This window comes from Bos taurus, chromosome 21, assembly GCF_002263795.3.
Source record: "Bos taurus isolate L1 Dominette 01449 registration number 42190680 breed Hereford chromosome 21, ARS-UCD2.0, whole genome shotgun sequence".
NCBI classification, from domain to species: Eukaryota; Metazoa; Chordata; class Mammalia; order Artiodactyla; family Bovidae; genus Bos; species Bos taurus.
In genome coordinates this window covers 47,008,180-47,030,362 of record NC_037348.1, presented here as the reverse complement: position 1 = coordinate 47,030,362, position 22,183 = coordinate 47,008,180, and the positions used below count along the sequence as shown (strand labels likewise).

The 22,183-nt window shown below is 38.8% G+C and overlaps 1 protein-coding gene across 8 annotated transcripts in view; it reads left to right on the top strand.

The window, feature by feature from the left end:
- SLC25A21 (solute carrier family 25 member 21) overlaps positions 1–22,183 on the top strand; it is a 540,624-nt gene that overhangs the window by 390,621 nt on the left and 127,820 nt on the right. For 6 of the 8 annotated variants that reach the window (NM_001015587.1, XM_059879029.1, XM_005222042.5 and 3 more), the window contains 1 exon segment: positions 2,976–3,059. The exons of the other annotated variants lie outside the window; for them this stretch is intronic. In NM_001015587.1, the coding sequence (NP_001015587.1) occupies positions 2,976–3,059 (84 nt within the window). 8 annotated transcript variants of the gene reach the window in all.

Sequence of the window (22,183 nt, the reverse complement as noted above, 5' to 3'; positions counted from 1 at the left end):
GTCGATTTTCTTGCCATCAGGAGTCAGTTACTTTGGTCCTTCGGCTGACTCACAGTTCCCTCTAGGACGGATCACATGACTGTGAGATGGCCACAGAGTTAGCTGAAATGCTGAGGAGCAGGAATATTGGTTGCTGACTTGATCTCATAAACACCATCCTCTAACCTGCTCAGGTCTCCACCCATCGTGGGCAGCTGAATGCCACCAGCAGGGTGCTGAAACATCCATCCTAAAGGAAATGCAGGAGGTTGTCATGGTAGGAAATCTTTTCCTTCACGTCTCTTAAGAGGACATCTTTTCCTCTCTCATTTCCCCACTGGAATGCTTCCTCTTTCTTACTCTTTTTGCCTCTCTGAATCCTACAGGAGCAGCTTCAATCCCTTCTGCTTCATCAGATCCTTCCTGACTCTGCAGAAAGCAGTAATTGCTCCCTCTGATGAACTCCTGGGCAACTTATGCTGATGCTACTTGACATTTTGGATAGTTTTCCTTATATTATCAGTTGTTTTTTTCTCGTGCTTCTCAAGAGTGAGGATAATTCCCTGGGTTTTTGTAAAATCCATAGCATCTTATTTCATATGGCAAATATTAAAAAAAAAATACTTGGTAATTTGGGAGAAAAGCATCTAGACAGGAATTTGACAAAGGTTAATGAACTTCAGGGATTCCCAGGTGGCTCAGTGATAAAGAATTCACCTGCCAATGCAGGAGGCATGGGTTTGATCCCTGGGTCAGGAAGATCCCCTGGAGAAGAAAACTGGAAACCACCTCCAGTATTGTTGCTTGGGAAATTCTGTGGACAGAGGAGCCTGGCAGGCTACAGTCCATAGGGTCAGAAACAGTCAGACACAACTGAGTGACTGAGCACACACAAATCTATGGAGTCAGAAAGAGTTGGACACAGCGGAGTGACTGAGCACACATGCATGCAAACTTTGGCAATACTAAATCTAGGACTTACTATTGTTGCTTTCTGGGTTGATGAGGATCAAGAGAGGATCATGTTAAATGTATCATTTAAAAAAAGTTTGATTTAAAGACAAAAAGGATCACCCAACAAGCTCACCTCTTTTATGACATTTCTCTTAACCTCCATTCATATTCTGGCATGGTTATCTTCACCCAGACTGTCATAATTGCCTTCATCATTGTTCTGCCCTCCATACTCCCATTCTAATCCACCCAATCAGACAATAAATATTTTATTAGGAATTTGTATGTTTCAAGTAATCTACTGAAGAAAGATGAGAGCCAAAGAATTGATGTTTTTGAACTGTGGTGTTGGAGAAGACTCTTGAGAGTCCCCTTGGACTGCAAGGAGATCCAACCAATCCATCCTAAAGGAGATCAGTCCTGGGTGTTCATTGGAAGGACTGATGCTGAAGCTGAAACTACAATACTTTGGCCAACTGATGCAAAGAGTTGACTCATTGGAAAAGACCCTGATGCTGGGAGGGTTTGGGAGCAGGAGGAGAAGGGGACGACAGAGGATGAGATGGCTGGATGGCGTCACCGACTCGATGGACATGAGTTTGGGTAAATTCCGGGAGTTAGTGATGGACAGGGAGGCCTGGCGTGCTGCAATTCATGGGGTCGCAAAGAGTCGGACACGACTGAGCGACTGAACTGAACTAGAAGAATCAGTTCCCTCATCTTAGTATGGCAACTCTCCTGCACAATCACGTTCAGCAACTCTCCACTTTACAAAGTCAAATGTAATCCAGCCTCACTTGCCAGCCTTATCATGTACTGTTCTTTCCAACCACTTCAAGCAAAGCAAAATAGTCTCTCTTTTCTGTGATGTATGTGTTAGTTTTCAGCTTAATTCCCTGGGGCCTAGAACTATAAAATAAATCACTCTCAGAGGTAGAAGTTGTGATCATGTCATAAATCCAACAATCTGAGAAAAGCATCTCAGAGTAGACACTATTAGAGGTATATCTGAGAATTTCTATTTTTAAAGGCTTGCTAAAACTTTGGAGGGATGTACAGAAGGGGGAAGGGCCTTACCTTAGAGTTGGGACAAGGAAGTTAAACACAAGGGGTAGACAGACAGCAGCCTACCAGGCTTGTCCATCCATGGAATTTTCCAGGCAAGAGTACCGGAGTGGGATGCCATTGCCTTCTCCAGACAGACTAAAGAAAACCAAAAATGAAGAGCCAGGATATAGGGAAATGAGAGCACTTGTCATAAATCTCATTAAAAACAAACCCCCAGGTAAGATACCAAATAATAAGTCAAGACTTTCATACTGGAAACTTTCACATTTTGAAGGTTAGAATTCTGAGATGCACAATCATACCCAAAAAGAAGGAAAAAAAGAATTTTGTTTAAGCACACAAACTACATGTGGAGCCCTGTGCTTCTGTGCAAGTCCAGGCAATCTGAACTACTCCTAATAATCAACTCTGCTCCATCATGAAGTCTTGATAGTAAATGGTATCACGGTATGCCCTGAACTCTTGCTCCAAACAAGGGCTCCTGTCTGCCAGAATGAATTCCAAATTCATCATCAGGATCAAAGTTAGGCCATATTAGCTGCTCTGTATTTTTAACCTTTGTATTAAATTACCATCAAAGAGCACTAATTAAGATAAGAAATAGAGCTACTTATTTGTTTCATATGCATCTTCAGATTTCTGAGTTATACATTAAAACAATCTATGACATATGCATGTGGTTTTCACAAAGGAAAAAAGCATAAATGCCTCAGGGTGCATCTGCCTAAGAAACAGATGGAAAAACACACTTTTTGCAGTTCCATTAAAGCATAGAGAAATATTATAATTTTAAAGGCTACAAAAATAAGGTAAAGATTATATGAGGCAAATAAATCAGTAAAATCTATAGTAAAAGCCAGAATATTTTAGGTTAATCTGAAAAGGCTGAGTCTCCTAAGACTTTGAAAAATGAGAAAAGCCATTTGGCGAAATCTTTAACTTGGATTTTTTTGTTTGTTTGATTTTGTTTCTAGGTTCCAGATTCAGAGATGTACAACCGATCCAAACAGTTATAAAAGCTTAGGAGACAGCTTTCGAATGATTTTCCGCACGGAAGGGTATGTAAGGTTCTTCACACAATCTCTGTGTTGATGTAGGCATTTTAATATATTACTACATAAAACATTTTCTCATTTTGAATGATTTCTTTTCCTAGTCTTCGAAGGGAAAAATATTGAAAAGGGTGTTTTTCTGTTTTTGTGCATATTTTTCCTGATGATACAGTTGAAAATTAAATATGTATATGATAGAAACTCTCTGGAGGAGGGCATGGCAACCCACTCCGGTATTCTTGCCTGGAGAATCCCATGGACAGAGGAGCCTGAGGGGCTACAGTCATGAGGTCACAGAGAGTCGAACATGATTGAAGTGACTCAGCACTCACGCATACATGATAACTACCTCAAAAAGGATATTAATAATATCCTTTATTAAAAATAATTTGATGACTGTAGGACAATTTTTAATTTGTGCTGTTAAAGCTTTTCAAAGTTCTTATAACTGGAAATGTCTAAATGTGATAGTTGTTTATTTTGTTTTTTAAATATAGTGCCCAAATGTGTTCCTTGTTTGCATTCTGGTTTATGAATATTCTATCAAAACATACTGTTGTCAAAAACTGATGTGTCAAGTTCATCATCCTGTCTAGTAGATGATCAGATAAATAGGATATTTTTGTTACATAAACTAAAATTGTCTTTGATGTATAGATTTAGTTAAAGATTCTGTCGAGCATAAATAATTTTACAAAGGATTTTAGATTTGCGTTTTGAAGTTATTTTCATACGAGAATTGGTTGACAATAATAATTATACCAAAATGATAACAGTAATAATGCTGCTGCTGCTAAGTCACTTCAGTCATGTCCGACTCTACGCAACCCCATAGACGGCAGCCCACCAGGCTCCCCCATCCCTAGGATTTTCCAGGCAAGAACACTGGAGTGGGTTGCCATTTCCTTCTCCAACACATGAAAGTGAAAAGTGAAATTGAAGTCACTCAGTGGTGTCCGACTCTTAGCGACCACATGGACTGCAGCCTACCAGGCTCCTCCATCCATGGGATTTTCCAGGCAAGAGTACAGGAGTGGGGTGCCATTGCCTTCTCCAACAGTAATAATAACAACTAGTATATATTTAGCCTTTACTATGCACTAGGAATTTTCCATATAGCTCTTTGAGGTAGGTTCTGTGAGCATCCATTCAAGTTAGACAGATGAAGAAACCAAGATTCAGAAAAGTTAATTTTCACATATCTGGTAAATTATGAATCTTGGACTCAAATCAAGTCAACTTTCCCCCAAAGTCCATGTTCCTAACCTCTGTAGTTCACTATCTTTCTTAGCAGAATTTACTGGGGATACTGTTTTGCTAATTGTTCATTTCAGTTAAACGTATATCATTGATGTTGTTCCATACCAATATGTTCTTTTGAACAACAGCATAGTAATTTATTTATCTACATACTGCAGCTTGTTAAATTAATCCCCTTTGGTGGCCCACTAGGTTGTTTCCAGATTTTTACTATTAAACAACAGTACAGTATATATTCTTATACTATTTTTTTACTTTTTTAATTTCTGTTTTTAAAAGTTGCTAGCTATGGACTTATCAAATGAGATGCACACCTTATATCACATATGTTGCCAAATTATCTTCCAAAATGTATGTACTGACTTAGAATTTGAGAGTTTTCACTTCTCCACACTCTCTCAAACACTGGACCATATCAATCATTATTTGATATATCTGTTACTCATGTGCATCTCCTGTTTATAATCTAACAGATAAAAAAGAAAACTGTCATAATAAAATTCTGTTGATGGGGTCGAGCATACTTTTATATCATTGTCATTTTTTCCATGAATTGCATATTTGTGTCCTTTGCCCATTTCTCTTAGGTTAGATATTTTTATTAATTTTTATTAATTTATTTAACTATTATGTAAATTATAAATTTCTCCTAACTTGCTCTTTGTCTTACAACTATAATATCTTAAACCTTTCAGAAGTTTGTGATCTTTGAAGATTGTGATTTTGTGATTAGATCTGTTTTCCTTTGTGATATGTGATGGCACATTAAAAAAGGACATCCTCAAACCCCAAGATCATAAACATTTACATTCGAATCTTTAATCTATCTGAAATTTGTTTTTAGTGTGCAGTGTGGCACATAGGAATCAAATTTATTATCAAATGGTTAGTCAACTGTCCAAATGCCACTGGTTAAAAATTCTATTCCTTATTCACTAATTAGAAATGCTAGTTTGTTTGTCTAATTAAACTTGCACATATTTATCATTTAAATTTTCTATTTGGTTTCTCCATTTTCTGTTCTGTTTCACTAATTTGTCTGTCTCTATGCAAGTGCCATACTATTTTAGTTATTTTATTTTTAGAGTATTTCAGGAATATGTAAAAACATGGCCTACAGGGTAAAGTCTAAACTTCTTATTAGGTGTACAGAGCCCTTCCTAGGATGGCCTCCCTTCTCCAGGCTCATTCCCCATGCACAGGTCTGTTATATAGCAGGCACCACCCTAATTTACTGAGCTTGTTTTCTATCTCTCCTCTCCCACCCTAAGAATACATTTCGCTAATAGCTATGTCTCACTTCCCTCGTATTCCCTATGCCCGCGTTTGGCACTAAGTAGAGATACTCGGTAAAGGTATGTTGAACAAATGAATGAAAGTCATCACACCAACATCATGATGATGCAAAACAAAGAAAAAAGATGATAATTCTTGCTACTGACCACTTCCTCTGAAGCAATGAAGGCTGGTTAAATATTTTGAGGTCATCTAATGACAGAGAATCAGCAAATTCTTGCTGTTCCTCTGGAGATGTGGTACCTGTCATTGATAATATACCTGCATTTATGGTAATTAGGATCAAAATCATGTTCATTTTACCCAATAAATATATATAAAGTTAAAGAAACCATAGTGTATTATATAGTCAGTAAAAGTATCTCTTTCCTGTAAAACAATAATGTCAGCATTACCCAGTTCTGTAAACTGTAACAGATATCTCTGAATTGGATGTGGGAATTCCTTAGCCAGACTCTTCATTTCAAGTGTGTTTTAGGAAGAATTGAATGTTTCTGCTTTGATATCAAGTAATATAACAAACATACAGTATGTGTGGTCCTTGCATAGTAAAATTGGCCTTTTCCCTCGACTGTACGTTTAATTGCTTCTAAAGCAAATTGACGTTCTTTCTGTAATCCTTTAGATCTGGACACGTTGTTAGCAAAAGTCAGAAAGCTCTTGTCTTAAAGATAGAAATATTTGTAAAGATACAAAAGAAAAAGCTGCTTTTTGATACAGAGCAAGAGCATTTCATAGCTTTAAGTTTAAAAAAAAAAGAAAGAAAAAAGAAAACCTTTTAACACATGCTGTGTTGAATTTTTTCCCTAGTAAAACAGTTCCTTTTCATTTTCTTAGTTAGCTCTTAGAGAACACTATGCTTTCAAAGATGATTTTTTCACTCAGGTGCATAGAGTCCAGTTTGGTCTATGGCCTACAGAGAGGCTAGTGCTAGTCAATTTGACTATTTACATAATTAGGAGAATTCATCTCTCTTCGCTCTTCTTATCTAACCCCTCACCCCAGCCCCTGCAAGTTAGAAGTTTTGAAAGCTAGTCCTTTTCTGTTGTTTAAAAACATTAAAGTCTGTTAATACACTTAAAATCTGCACAGTCTCCCATTTCTCCACTCTAAGAAAGTGAATTGGTGCTTGTCACCATTCTTAGAGATGCAGTTCCCCACCTCTCAGACCAAAAAATTCACATTTCTAAGAGACAATAGCTAAATCTAAATCACATGGATCTGGATCCCTTTACTGCTTCTAAGATTTTTTTAAAGTATAAATACACTGTGCTATTATTAAAGGCATAGTTTTTCAACCCAGTTTTACAGAGGTGAAGTTAATTTGTTTTCTTTCAAAAAGCCTTCCAAATTCTAAGTAAGAATTTCTGTTATGTGGAATCATCGTATTCACTTCAGTTCAACCACTCAGTCAAGTCCAACTCTTTGCAACCCCATGGACTGTAGCACACCAGGCTTCTTGTCCTTCACCAACTCCTGGAGTCTGCTCAAATTCTTGTCCATCAGTCAATGATGCCACCCAATCATTTCATGCTCTGTAGTCCCCTTCTCCTTGCCTTCAGTCTTTCCCAGCATCAGGGTCTTTTCCAATGAGTCAGTTCTTTCCATCAGGTGGCCAAAGTATTGGAACTTCAGCTTCAACCTTAGTCCTTCCAATGAATATTCACAATAGATTTACTGTAGGATTGACTGGTTGGATCTCCTTGCAGTCCAAGGGACTCTGAAGAGTCTTCTCCAACACCACAGTCAAAAGCATCAATTCTTCAACACTCAACCTTCTTTATGGTCCAACTCTCACATCCATACATGACTGCTGGGAGAACCACAGCTTTGACTAGACAGACTTTTGTCGGCAAAGTAATGTCTCTGCTTTTTAATATGCTGTCTAGGTTTTTACTTAGATTTTACCAAAAAGGCCATCATTGTAGAAAAGTCACAGGGAAGGAATTTGTCACTATTGAGAGCACCTCCATCTTCACCGTGATTTTTCATCTTTCTCTGGTTTGGCAAAATATACTAACAGGTCTATCTACTTTAATCATGAGCCCAGAAGACACAAAGGTTTAGCCTAGTTGATTAGGTGCCTTCAAAACCAATAATCTTCATTTTGTAAACTCCCCTGGAAAAGAGTAGCTGGTATCTCTATTTATCATGTGTTCAGGCATCATATCTAATTTCCTTTTGTTTCAAAGTATCTCATGAGAGTTCTTCTAGTCTTTGCTGTGCTTGTCATTCCTCTAAAGAGAGTGATTGAGATGTTTCCAGATAGGTGAAGGGATTATAAATTTTGCTTAAAAAAACAAACAAACAAACAAACAGGACTGCCTACCTCCTCACTCTTCTCTTAAAGTATTGCAGGAAAGGGGGACTACTTCCAAGGCCTGAGAGTGGGCTCTTGTCTAACACCCTGAAATGAATTGTCCGAAGAGATGCATTGCTGACAAAGCAAGAGACTTTATTGGGAAGGGGCACCAGGGTGGAGTGCAGCAGGGTCAGGGAACCTAAGAGAACTGCTCTTCCACGTGGCTCACAGTTTCAGGTTTTATGGTAATCAGGTTAGTTTTTGGTTTGTCTCTGGCCAATCACTCTGACTCAGGGTCATTCCTGGTGGCATGTGCATCACTCAGCCAAGATGGATTCCAGCAAGAAGGATTCTGGAAGGTTGGTAGGACATGTGGACTGGGGTCTACCCTCTCCTTTTAACCTTTCCCAAATTCTTCCAGTTGGTGGTAGTTTGTTAGTTCCACATTCCTTACCAGAACCTTCTCTTGTAAGATAACTCACGCAAATATTACTATGGTAACTGGTCAGGGCAGTCGGTTTCAGCCGGCAGTTCCCCTAACAAAAGCACCTAGTGGCCGTTCTCTCTGACATGAAGAGAAAAGGGAATTAAATGGAACGTAAGATAGTCTGGTGACATAGGTAAAGAAAGATGTGAAAATAATGTCTGTTTTCTTTGGTGTACCAGACACTGTGCTAGGGACTTTTTTTATACATTTATTTCAACACAGCACTAGTCTCAACACAACTCAGCATCATTATGTATTTTTGTATTTTGTGTGAGATAACTGATCAGAGGAGTTAACTTCCCCAAAGTCAAACAGGTACTAGTGACATACCATGGTTTTTCCATTACACTGTATCACCTTTCACTAAACACCAAATTTTGTTGTTTATTAAATGAAAAGAAGACAATGTGGAAGTAGTGGCTGTAAACCTCTAATTTTTAAATAGCTTTTCTAAAACCTTTGATATTCCTACCCTCAAATCACATAGCAATTTAAAGTAGTTTTTATGTCTTCCTTCAAGTGAAGTATGACAGACCAGTAAATGTTCAGTCAACTAAATCCTATCGATTTTGAGACAGCACCGCAAACTTCTGACAACTCCAGACTCTTAATCTAATCATTGTGCCACCTTTTGCAGAGAGCGCCATATTTCTGATGAATTCATGGGTTTCCATCAGTCTGCTCTCCTTCTGCTTGTTCCTTAGTTTTCTTATGAGAAAAATTCTTGGGCATTGGTTTGCCCAAGGCAAATCACTAGGAAACAAGGAGGTCAGATTATGCTTAGTTTCAAATGAGAAACATGTTGATTGCTGGTGCCTTCAGAAATATGGTATTCCTCAGAAAGTATTACTGTAGAAAATATGTGGTTGCATTTGGGGGGCATTTGAACTGTGTTTTGTTTCACGATTTGTTTTCTGGTAACCACTGATGTTGCCCCAAGTATCATCTTACAATCAGACCACTTGGTGATTATAATATTTTCTAGTTAAATGACATTTAAGGCCTCATTTTATGAGCTCCAGCGTAATTGGCTAATTTGGTAAACTCCAGATGTGTGAGACAATGTGCCACTCGTTTAAGTGCCTTTCAGACGGCATAAATGGCACAGCCCCAGGAGGTATAATCACTCCCTCTTGTTTTCATTAAGAAGGGGAGTGAGTGGCTTGTGACACAGACAAAGGAAGCGGGATGTCTACAGCTCAAAAGCAACGATAACCGAGTAAGACTTGGACATTTTCTTTTAACAGGCGGACTCACTCCAAGGTCTTTAGCTTAATTTGTTGTCAAGGTGAGTCTGCCTTTTATATGGTGGTTCACCTAGTCTAACAGGGCCAGGTGATTTTTAAAGTAACTCTGTAAATAGAAAGACTTGCTCCTATTGAAACCCTCTAAGTAAAATGGTGTCTGGAAACTGTCTCTCACTCGCACATAGAAATGAGGGGAAGCGTTAGATCTCAGGAGACAGTGGAGGAGATAACTCTTCCCACTACCAGAAACTGTAGTTATCTGAGCAATCAGCGTCCTCACCACCTCAGCCAACGTCACAAGGCCCAGTAGTTGCTGCTGCTTTTTCTCTCTCCTTTTGACCCCACTTCTCATCAGCAGAAACCCACTCCCCTACCCAGTGTGGCCAGCCTGGCGTGGAGCAGGGGATTCTTGGCCTCAGGTCTCTGGATCCTCAGGCTGGTCCCTCTTATCTGATGACAGATCCGGTGGAGGTCACACATCACTGTGGACTCACTGCCACTTAACAAATGCAGAATTTTCACTCAGATAAATAATTACGGACCATATCCCAGGGTCCTAAGAAGAGAATCCATAGTATAAATAAGTTGTGTGTAGGTCACCGGGTGTTGACTGGGTTTGCAAGCCCGATTTACCCGAGTGAATTCAGGTAAAGAGTACCCACCTCTTTGGTGGGTACTGGAAGTGCAGTGTGCCTTCTGTGATGAGTTTCCTGGTGCCTTTGAGTGCCTTCTCTTCTATCCTTTTTATTTTACCAAAGCAGCCCTTTCTGGCACCTACTGGACCTCCCTTGTTTTGTTTTCTTTTGTTGCTAGCTTTATTGAGATATATAATTGGTATATAAACTTTCATAAGTTTAAAGTGTACAATGCGAGGGTTTGATACATGCATTTATTGCAAACTAATCACCACAATAGGGCTAGTTAAAACATCCATCACCTCACATAATTACCATTTTTATGTATGGTGAGAACATTAAAGACCTACTCTCCTAGCAGCTTCCAAGTGTACAGTACAATATTGTTGATTATAGTCACCATGCTGTATATTACATCCCTTCTCCCTTGTTTTTAAGTGGTGATGAGAGGGAAAGCAGACGGTCCCCATTGCTCTTGCCCCCACTTGTCAGAGTTCAGCCCTGGCCTGCCTGGGCTTCTTAATGATGGCAGAACAAGTGTCCTCTTTAGCTCAGAAAAAAAGGAAAACAAGAAAAAAACATAGCCAGTGAGAGTTTGGAGAGTAAAACTACAGCAGATCTCTCTGGCAAATCTTATAAGTGATCAACCCAGGTCCAGAATGTGGTGTTCAGTAGACTGAAGCCACTGTGTTCTTCCAAGCTTTCTCCTGTTTTAGAAAAAGAGAAAAGTGATGATCTCAATTCAGGCATGGGCCTGCTATTACTATCTTCTAATGATTCATGTTCCTTTTAAATATAATTTATCAAAGATTTAGTATATTATACTCACAAAATTTTAGTCATAAAGCATATATGTAATGACGAATCTAGACAGCGTATTAAAAAGCAGAGACATTACTTTGCCTACAAAGGTCCTTATAGTCAAAGCTATGGTTTTTCTAGTAGTCACGTACAGATGTGAGAGCTGGACAATAAAAAAGGCTGAGCCCCAAAGAACTGATGCCTTTGTGGTTCTGGAGAGGACTTGAGAGTCCCTTGGTTTGCAAGGAGATCCAACCAGCTAATCCTAGAAGAAATCAACCCTAAATACTCATTGGAAGAACTGATGCTGAAGCTGAAACTCCAATGCTTTTGCTACCTGATACAAAGAGCCTACTCATTAGGAAAGACTGAAGGCAGGAGGAGAAGGGGATGACAGAGGATGGGATGATTGGATGGCATCACTGACTCAATGGACATGAGTTTGAGCAAACTCTGAGAGTTGGTGAAGGACAGGGAAGCCTGGCATGCTGCATGCTGCAGTCCATGAGGCCGCCAAGAGTCGGACATGACTAAGCAACTGAACCAACAATATATGTAATAGCTTTTCACTGAAAACTTCTGCTAAGAATTTTAAACTCTATTTAGCAATTCAAGTTTGAAAATTTTTCAAAAAGTGAGGCGCTTCCCTGGTGGCTCCTGCCAATGCAGGAGACATGGGTTTGATCCCTGACCTGGGAAGATCCTACATGCTGCAGAGCAACTAAGCCCCTGTGCCACAACTGTTGAGCCTGTTCTAGGGAGCCCAGGAGCCACAACTACTGACGCCTCCATATGCCCATGCACCACGACAAGAGAAGCCACTGCAACGAAAAGCCTGCAAGCACTGCAACTGCAGAGTAGCCCCCCGCTTGCAGTACCTAGAGAGAAACCCATGCAGCAGTGAAGACCCAGCACAGCCAAGAATGAATAAATACATAAAATTATTTTTTAAAGGAAAGGTAAGGAGAAAGAATACTGCAAATCTTTTTAAAAAATAAAGATGTGATATTCATTAGAATACTACTCAGTCATTTAAAAAGATGAATGATTGCCATTTGCAACATGGATGGACCCTGAGGGTACTATGCTAAGTGAAATAAGTCATACAGAGAAAAACAAACACTGTATGATTTCACTTATATGCGGAACATAAAAAACAAACAAAGTAAATAAATGAACAAACCAAACCAAAAACAAACATTCAGACACAGAGAACAGAATAGTGGTTACCGGAAGGGAAGGGGCAGTGGGCAAGGCAAAAGGGGTAAAGGGAGTTGACTCTATGTTGACGGATGGGAACTGAGTTTTTGGTGGTGAGCATGCTGTGGTGTATACAGAAGTAGGAAAATAATGCACATATGACACATACAGTGTTATACATCAACGTTACCTCAAAAAAGTAAATTAAAAAAGCAGGCAGTTGAACCACTGATACATTCTTTGGCGTTCCTATTTTACCAGATTATTTTACACTGCTGCTGAAGCAAATAGCTACTGGTTTAAGCTGTATCAGGTTGTTAAGTGGTCTTTGCAATCAAGGCATGGATAGTGAATTTTCAGAGGACTCAGACAGCAGCATCCTGATGCTTCTATGTCCCAGAATTCTGTTTCCTTTTCTAAATTAGAATCTTTTGTTCTGTACACTGAGTGACCTTTAAAGTGGTTTCAGCTCCTAAATTTCCCTCCTGTCATCACCATAGATTGCTAGCTGACAGTCACACACCCTCCTCCACCAGCCTCGCACTAACAATGCTTTCTGACTTACTGACTGGCCTTTGGCAAGGATTTAAGTGTTGCCAAAGAGTAAGTGAAAACGTTTGCAGTGATGTCAGCCCGTCATCAAGGTCTGATTAGGAGACCAAACACGGCCATTCTCAGCAAGCAGTGCTGACAAGTAGGAAAGGAGGACCAGTTGTTTGGGTGGAAGTAGTTGTCTTTTGGGAAGGTCAGTGTCTAAGTTCAGAGCCCTAGCAGATATTCTTCATGTTTTTATAGAGTGTTAATGGGGAGTGAGGGGATTTCATCATCAGTGGGAGATGTCCATTTGAAAATATTTCCAGCCCTTTATTTCAACTTGTTCTGGATTTCTGATGGGCTAGATGCATAGTCACCTTGGGAGGAAAAATATCTTTACAAAAACCAGCATCCTTTCTCTAGGTTGTTAAACTGAACATTTTCAGAGGAGAATGAGAAAGAAAATCTCCAAAAACTCTTCTACTTTTGTCTGATTTTCTTATTGTAGAAAACAACTTAGGTATTATTTGACATAGACAAGGTTAGAGTTAATATTTTATCTTCATCATTGATTTCAGCTAGTGTCTCTGACTTTATAGAATTACATCTTTCAATGTGCTATCTTTTTGGTAGGAAGTCTTCTATTCCTAACAATATGAATATTTAAGCTTATTTTATTTTTCTTAGAAAAAGGTGACATGGATTCTTAATAGTCTAGAACTCTGTTAAGAAGTAAAAACATTGGCAAAATACCTACAGACATATGCACACATATATGCATTAAACTAAATTTAATTGCTTATAGATTGTTACATTTTATCTGTAAATCCCATGGTCAAATTCCATTGGAGAATCAATCAGTGTGAATTATAACAGGTTTTACTCAGTTGCTACTTAGGAATCTGTTTAGTTACCCAATTACAATGTTCTCAGCCTGTGAATTCTTCGTCTAGTCTCATGACTCTAGCTTTACATCTCCTCCAGCTCTTTCAGGTTGTTTAAAATTGGAAGAAAGGAAAAGGTTCAGGCTCTGCTGTCATAACAGTGATTATATTCAAAATCACTGTTGCCATTTTTACCCTTTTGTGAAAAGTGTCCATACATCTTACTTATCTTGATGCTCCACAAGAACCCAGCAGCTAGAAAGGTGGGGAATATGATGTTTCATTTTCTGGTCAGGAAACTGATAAGAGATGTTAAAAACCTTGCCCAGCATTTCATAGCTGGTGTTTGTTGGGGCAGGCATTCATCCAAGGTCTTCTGCATCCTGTATCATACTCCCCTTCTGTCAATAACTTAATAGTAGTATTAGTAATAATAGAAGCAACATCTCAGATTTATACTGTTTCCATTATGAGTTCAAAGCATTGCCACATATCTCACTTGGATAAAGAGCATCTGGGAGAGATGGTATGGTTGGTTACATTCTACAAACCAGAAAATTTTGGCAGAAAGGAATTTATTGAGATTCCCAGAATAATAGCTTGGATCCTAAGATCAGTACTCAAAGAATACAAAGATTTGACTTTTTGAGGACATCTTAGGAAAATGAAATTAGAAAAATATATATTCTGAAGAGTGGTACCGTCATCCCATGAAACCACGATAAAGGCTGTCAACTCAGAACAGAGCCCTCTCCAAAAGGAAGTTACAGTATTAGTTTAGGATTAAGCCTCACTGCATAAACTAACTCTGTTATTTGACCTGTTGGTGACTTTGCCTAACTCAACTTGAATATTGAATAATAACCAGGAAAACCTCATGAAACATGAGATAAGGCATTTAACCAAAGTTCCTTGGATGAATTGTTAGATGGGGTGGAAATCATCATATGACTGCAAGATATGTTGAAATATGCGGTCACCAAAACCTAGAGCAGATGACAGCTGTATGCAGCAGCCTAGCTCTCCTGCTGATAAACACTACGTCCATAATTCTCCTCTGGCCATGGAGAACTCATGGGAAAACAAAGCCCTAGTTAGCAGGAATTCTAATGTAGACAGAGCCTCAGTGGTAACAAAAAATGAGGTAAAGTGTGAGATGAATTTTGGAAACTGATAGAGTTCGTAAGTTTATGTTAAGTGAATGAGTCCTTTGCTTTCCTTACGTAAAGTTTTCCCTAAATTAGAAGAATCAAGAACCACAATAAGAGACAATGATGTACTCTGGTGTCATTACCGTTTTGCATCCTTTAAGTTTTCAGTGAATAGCTCAACATGCATTTCAAAATTCAAATTAAATTCCCAGAAGTTGTCACGATTTACAAAAGAACCAAAATTAGAAGAGTATTGCAATGTGACCCACTAAGCAATAAGACATATCAATTATGAAAAATCTGAGTTCACATATAAAATAGAATATATATTAGATTACAAAACGTTTCATACCACGTGTTTGCTCCTTAATCCTCATGATCTGGCTTTTGTCTGCATCCATTTTTACAAACTGCTCTCTCAGAAGCCACAGGATTATTGTTGTTCGGTCACTCAGTCATGTCTGACTCTTTGTGACCCCATGGACTGCAGCATACCAGGCTTCCCTGTCCATCATCAACTCCTGGAGCTTGTTCAAACTCATGTCCATCGAGTCGGTGATGCCATCCAACAATCTCATCCTCTTGCCCCCTTCTCCTCTTGTCCTCAATCTTTCCCAGCATCAAGGTCTTTTCTAGTGAGTTGGCTCTGTGCATCAGGTGGCCAAAGTATTGAAGCTTCAGCATCAGTCCTTCCAATGGAATATTCAAGGTTGATTTCCTTTAGGATGGACTGGTTTCATCTCCTTGCAGTCCAAGTGACTCTCAACAATCTTCTCCAACACCACAGTTCAAAAGCTTCACTTCTTCTGTGCTTAGCCTTCTTTATGGTGCTACTCTCACATTTGTACATGACTACTTGAAAAACCATAGCTTTGATTACAATGGACCTTTGTTGGCAAAGTGATGTCTCTGCTTTTTAATATGCTGCCTAGGTTTGCCGTAGCTTTTCTTCCAAGGAGCAAGCATCTTTTGATTTTATGGCTGCAGTCACTGACTGCATCTGTCACTGACTACAGTGATTTTCGGAGCCCAAGAAAATAAATTCTCTCACTGTTTTCACTTTCCCCCCATCTATTTGCCATGTAAGATGTGCTATTATTTTAGGTACAATTGGAAAGAAAATGGTTTAAATAACCATTAAACTCCTTAGAGTGATGTGGTGGCTGAAAGTAGAGGGTTAGATTCAAGGGACCCACTGCTGAGTGGTACTGGGGGGAGGGGGTTAGTTAGGGAAGTTGAAGGGCTGATGATCCAAGTGAAGGAAAACAATTTATTCCCGTTGCTTAGAAGGTGTCTCTGTCTACTACTGTACTTATGACACTGCCTGACGGAGGTTTAATAAGCATGGGGACCTAAAACAGTATAAATAAAAACAAGGGGGAACCGGGGGGTTGGGGAGGGATAAATTGGAAGATTGGGATTGACATATACACACTACTATATATAATATAAAATAGATAACTAATAAGGAAGAACGCTTCTCAATACTCTGTAATGTCCTATGTGGGAAAAGATCTAAAAATGAGTAGATAAATGTGTATGTGTAACTGATTCACTTTGCTATACAGCAGAACATACAACATTTGAAATCAACTGTACTCCAATAAAAATTTGAAAATTAAAAATAAAAACCAAATACTCAGGTCCATAAAAAGAGGAGTTAAAATGAAAGCAAAAGAATGTTTAGAACAGAATCAGAGGCAAATCAAGAGTTAGAATTTTAAAAGGCAATATTAACAGACTTTCGATTCCAACAACCACAGTAGCTTGTATTGGAACAGCTCTCCTGCTGAAAATGACTGTAGACTTTGGACAAAATACACAGACTACTTTTTTAAGACAATAGAGCATCTCCAAAGCAGGCAGAACTTGTGAGGAGCTATAAGACCTAAGAGAAGGAAGCCCATGTCATTGACCTCTACATTCACTCTGGCTTTTTCCATAAAGGTGTTGCTGAGTCATAAGCGGAAGGGTTGGGGGAGGCAGATGAGACCATATCTTAGGCAGGGAGAGTAGTTGGGGGTTGGTATTCAGGGCTGGCAAATGGCTGAGCCCTGAGGAGCAAAGAAAGAGAAAAGAAGAGGGAACTGCAGAGAAGTGAACCCAAAGATCTATAAGCAATTTCACCTGGAGGGATTTGCCAACTCCTAAGCTTCCTGTGAACAGGAAGAAACTCCAAGAAACCCAGTAAAAACAGACAAAAAATGAACAGAGATTTCAGCAGCCCCATGAGTCTGGTGAGACCAGCCAGGTGGAAGAGTTCTTGTAAACACTGAGTTTTCAATTGAAATTTAAAATGTCCACTCTCAAGATAGGAATATACCTTAGGAGTAAAACACAAACATTGTTCCTAACAAAGCCTATATCCAGCCCTCAGAAAGATGAAGGTGACCTGCTAGATTCCATCTATCTGTTTGCTAAAAGAAGATTTATTCCTCTTTACAGAGAGATACCACCATCCAGAGGCTCTTTGATTTTTTTTAATGCACAATGTCCTGTATTCAATAAAAAATTGCAGTGTCTTGGGGGAAAATGACCAGATATCAAGAGAAACAGAGACAGCAAGTGAGTGACTCAAATTTTGGAATTATCAGATAGGGACTTTTAAATTAAACTTAATTTTTACTGTAGTAAAACATACATAAGATAAACTTTGCCATTTTAACCACGTTTAAGTGCACAGTTCAGTGGCATAAAGTATTTATATTTACATTGTTGTGAAACCATTACCACTATCCATCTCTAAAACTTTTTCATCTTCCCAAACTGAACTCTGTAACCATTAAATGATAGCTCTTCATTTTTCCTTCCTCACAGCCCTTGGCAAACACATTCTGCTTTCTATATCTGTGAATTTGACTACTCTAGGTACTTCACAGGAGAAGGCAATGGCACCCCACTCTAGTACTCTTGCCTGGAGGATCCCACGGCGGAGGAGCCTGGTAGGCTGCAGTCCATGGGGTCTCGGAGAGTCCGACACGACTGAGGGACGTCACTTTCACTTTTCACTTTCACGCATTGGAAAAGGAAATGGCAACCCACTCCAGTGTTCTTGCCTGGAGAATCCCAAGGATGGCGGAGCCTGATGGGCTGCCGTCTATGGGGTCGCACAGAGTCGGACACGACTGAAGTGACTTAGCAGCAGCATCAGGTACTTCATATCGGAGAAGGCAATGGCAACCCACTCCAGCACTGTTGCCTGGGAAATCCCATGGACGGAGGACCCTGGTAGGTTGCAGTCCATGGGGTCGGGAAGAATCGGACACGACTGAGCGACTTCACTTTCACTTTCACTTTTCACTTTCATGCATTGGAGAGGGAAATGGCAACCCACTCCAGTATTCTTGCCTGGAGAATCCCAAGGATGGCGGAGCCTGATGAGCTGCTGTCTATGGGGTCGCACAGAGTCCCACACGACTGAAGTGACTTAGCACACACACACACACGCTCATGTTCAGGTCATATTTTGTTTATTTGTATGTCAGTGGACACTGGGTTGTTTTCACATTCTATTGTGAACAATGCTGCTATAAATAAAAGTGTACAAATATTAAAAAGACTGTTTAAAAAGATGTAATAAATATGTTCAAGAAAGTAAAAGACAAGATGGAGAATTTCACCAGAGATTTGAAATCTATTTTTTTAATAAAAGACTCACATGGAAATCTTGAAAAGTACTATAACAGAAAATAAGAATTCAGTAGGGGGATTTTCAGTCTGCATGTTACATTGTCAGCATGTAACTTGTTAACTGTTTTATTAGTTCTTAAATATTAAAGGGTATGTTTTATCCTACCAGTGTGCAGTGGTAAGTACTCAATTTTTACAACTACTTGATTAAATAAGTACAGAAATAATAATAATACATATACTTTTGATGAGGGAGATCACAAAATTTTTTGAAAACTCATTTTATGTAACCAAAAAAGAAAGTTAAATTTACCAGAAGCCGGGCACTTTGCTAAGTGCTTTACGTGCAGTAAATTGGTTAACTCTCACAGCAACCTATAGAGGGGAACTATCATTCTTCCCATTTTATAGATAAGACAACCAAGGCCAAAATCTTTGTATAACTTGTCTTAACATTTCACAGGTTAAAGAAATCTGAACCCAGGTGACCTGGATCCAGATCTTTACCTACATTATTTAAAAAGAGTTTTTTTAAAAAAGAAACATAGATTGTTCTGCTTTGGCTGACTGGGCTAGTTGCTAATGTTAGAAATAACTGAAAAATTGAGAAGCCAAATTGCATAGTGACATCTGCTAGGGCACTAAACTCTTTTTGTAATGTGACCTTTACGTTTTTTCAGATGTTCCTTCTGGACGACAGGGCACTACTTAATGTATTTTGGCATGAGCTCCGTCATGCATGTTTGACATATAAGAAACACCCGCCTAATGAACAGAATGTCCCTCTTTCTCCTGAAACTCTGCATTGCTCAGGGCCATAAGACACAAACTGTGGGTTTAAAGTTGACACTCTCAATTTCCTCCTTTCATGTTTGTGGATCTCATTTGCTGACATCTTACCTTTCCTGCATCCCTGTCTCCACTCGTTCCTCTACCCCATCATCTGTCTTAAACATTTAATCTTTTTGCTGCACCTAAGAGTATGTTGGCTTTTGATGGCAGATCTTTTCCCCAGTGATGGGACATTCCTTGGGGAAATCCATTTTCTTTCAGCCTTGGCAGGGAAGATCATGCGTTTTGTACACAGAACAAAGGGAGTATTCATCAGGACCTTAAGATTCCCAATATATTTGCCTTCAGCTCTCTTTTCCTCAAACTCTTTGTTCTCCCAGGTTACACCTTTTAGTGCCCCACATCCTATTTTGATCCCTTATTTCGGACTGTCCAATATAAAAGATCTTTATCTCTCTCCCTTGCTTTCCTTTCTCTTTTTTTTTACTTTCTTTCTAGAAAAAAGAACTACTCATTTCAGACAGAATTAAAGTAAATAGAATTAAAAGAACCACTTTTTTGTGATATTATCATATAGTATAATCATCATAATATAATTATCATATAATATAATATAATCATATTAATAAGTATATATTAATTTCTCTCTGGTGTGAGGCCCAGTTCCCTAAAGTTTTCAAAGCTTTTTTATATAGGTGATGAACATTATGCAAGCTAAGAACCTACATCTTAGATATCTACATCTTTCTGTGTATGTGTACTCAGTCATGTCCAACTCTTTATAACCCCCTGGACTGTAGCCCCGCCAGGCTCCTCAGTCCATGGAATTTTCCAGGCAAAAATATTGGAGTGGGTTGCCATTTTCTTCTCCTGGGAATCCTCTTGAACCAGAGATCGCACCCACGTCTCTTGCATCTCCTGCACTGCAGGCGGATTCTTTACCACTCTGCCACCCAGAACTTATGTTGTTTCTTTGCCAGCCTTAGAGTGACACTTGTAACCCACCAAGCAAATAGTATTTAGTGGCTGCCTATGTATACACAGCCCTCTGTTATGCAGCACACAGAGTACATAAAAAGAGACACAGCTTTGGCCTTCTGAAAGCTTAATTCTGCAGTGCAGTGACTGTAATGAACAAAAATTCTTGTCTCAGTCACATGACTCTATTAGCCTTTGTGAAAAAATTCTTCCGAAAGCATAAATAAACGATAGAGATTTGACCAGTTGGAAAGTCGGTTTGCATTTTCAATACCTCCGTATCTCATAACACTCTTAAAAAAACCATTCTCAATCACAGGGAAAAGACCCACGAAAGCTGTGAAGGGACTTTCCAGACAAAAGTAAACTGTCCCCATAGGAAATAAAAACCTTCAAAGTGTCCCTTTCATTGGATTTGTTTCTTTTCCTACAACAAATGGACACATCAGACATAAAATTTAATTGAGACACACTAAAGTAAGACCTGGCTTACCTGAATAGGAGAGGTCACAGCATTCCATTAAAGAGACAGCAAGGTGCTAACAACGCATTGACTACTTTATATCACAGTATATTCAACTTCTAATCACCACCAACTATTTAGGATTTCAACAGCCTCCCGTTAAACTCTGCTGCGTGATTCTATTTTACATTTCTCTTCCTGTGTGTTTGTTTTAATTTAAGAGCCAGTATGCATATTGACAATTCTTTGACAGCAAAGGTAAAACCACCAGGAGTGTATCTGTTTATTGAGGACTGACAGCTTTATAGCTAACATAAAAATAATCTAATGTTTATTGGGGCAAATGTTTGGATGGAGGATTAAGTGAAACTACCGAATAGAGAAAACCTTTTCATCCTATTCAGACTTTTCAAATAAGGTTTGGGATCAACTACATAAAAACTTTTTGTGTTGATTTCTTTGACGATCTTCCCTTAATTTGCCCCACTACTCAGTCTCCTCCACTTGGCTACCTCAAATGATGTTTTACAACAGGGGTTTTGAAGTGAATAAAACCTTGAAAGGGAGGATGCTACCGTGCAGAGGTTCCGTGCCGTAGAATTTACATGAGCCATGCAAACTTGCAAGCTAACAGTAAAGCAAAATCTAAACCACATTGCTCATAATATAAACTTTTTCTACTATTTCCTATAAGTTACATATAGTAAGAACTCTAACTTTTTTTTTCCGTGGTTTTTGTTATTTTGAATCATTGTTATTGGACAAAGGGAACAGAAATAACTTTAAACTGTTTGAAAGCTGGTTTTAAACTGTTAAGGAGTTGTTTTCAGTTTTGCCTTTAGCCGAGTATCAACATCATTAGATTGTTATCTTTATTTTAAATGAGACATTTGAAATGTTTTAAAAGTAAATTATTCTTTCTGTAAGTGGAAATATTACCCTTTTGGAAATAATCTATTTAATTGAAAGTAGTTCATCAAACTATTGTTAGATTAACAATGCTTGGCTTCAGGGTTTTTTTTTTAGCTTGATGTTAATTATAATTTCCACTAATATCTCTTTTCCTAACATGTTTCCACCAAAAGATAAAGAAGAATTTTATACTCATTTAACTCACCCTAGTAGTGTGTTCACATCGGCTCTTACTACTCTCTTCACTATGCTCCCCCCACCCTCACCCTCGCTTGGTCCTATTTTGCACTGAGGAAAATAAAAGGGAGAGAAAAATTAGGCAGCTTGTTAAAGGTTGCTTGCTAAGGAGTGGCTGCAGAGCTAGAAATGGAAACCAGGTTTACTGAGTCCAGAGCCCCGAGGCAATTAAATTGCGCCAGCTTTTTCCCTTTGAAAAATCTGCTTATCTCCTGACAAGGCTAATATGTGAACATACAAATAGCTCAGTTTTCAACTTTATCAACAAAACTAACTGTCTCCATAGATATGGGTAGGTCTTTGGGCAAGTGTGCTATATAT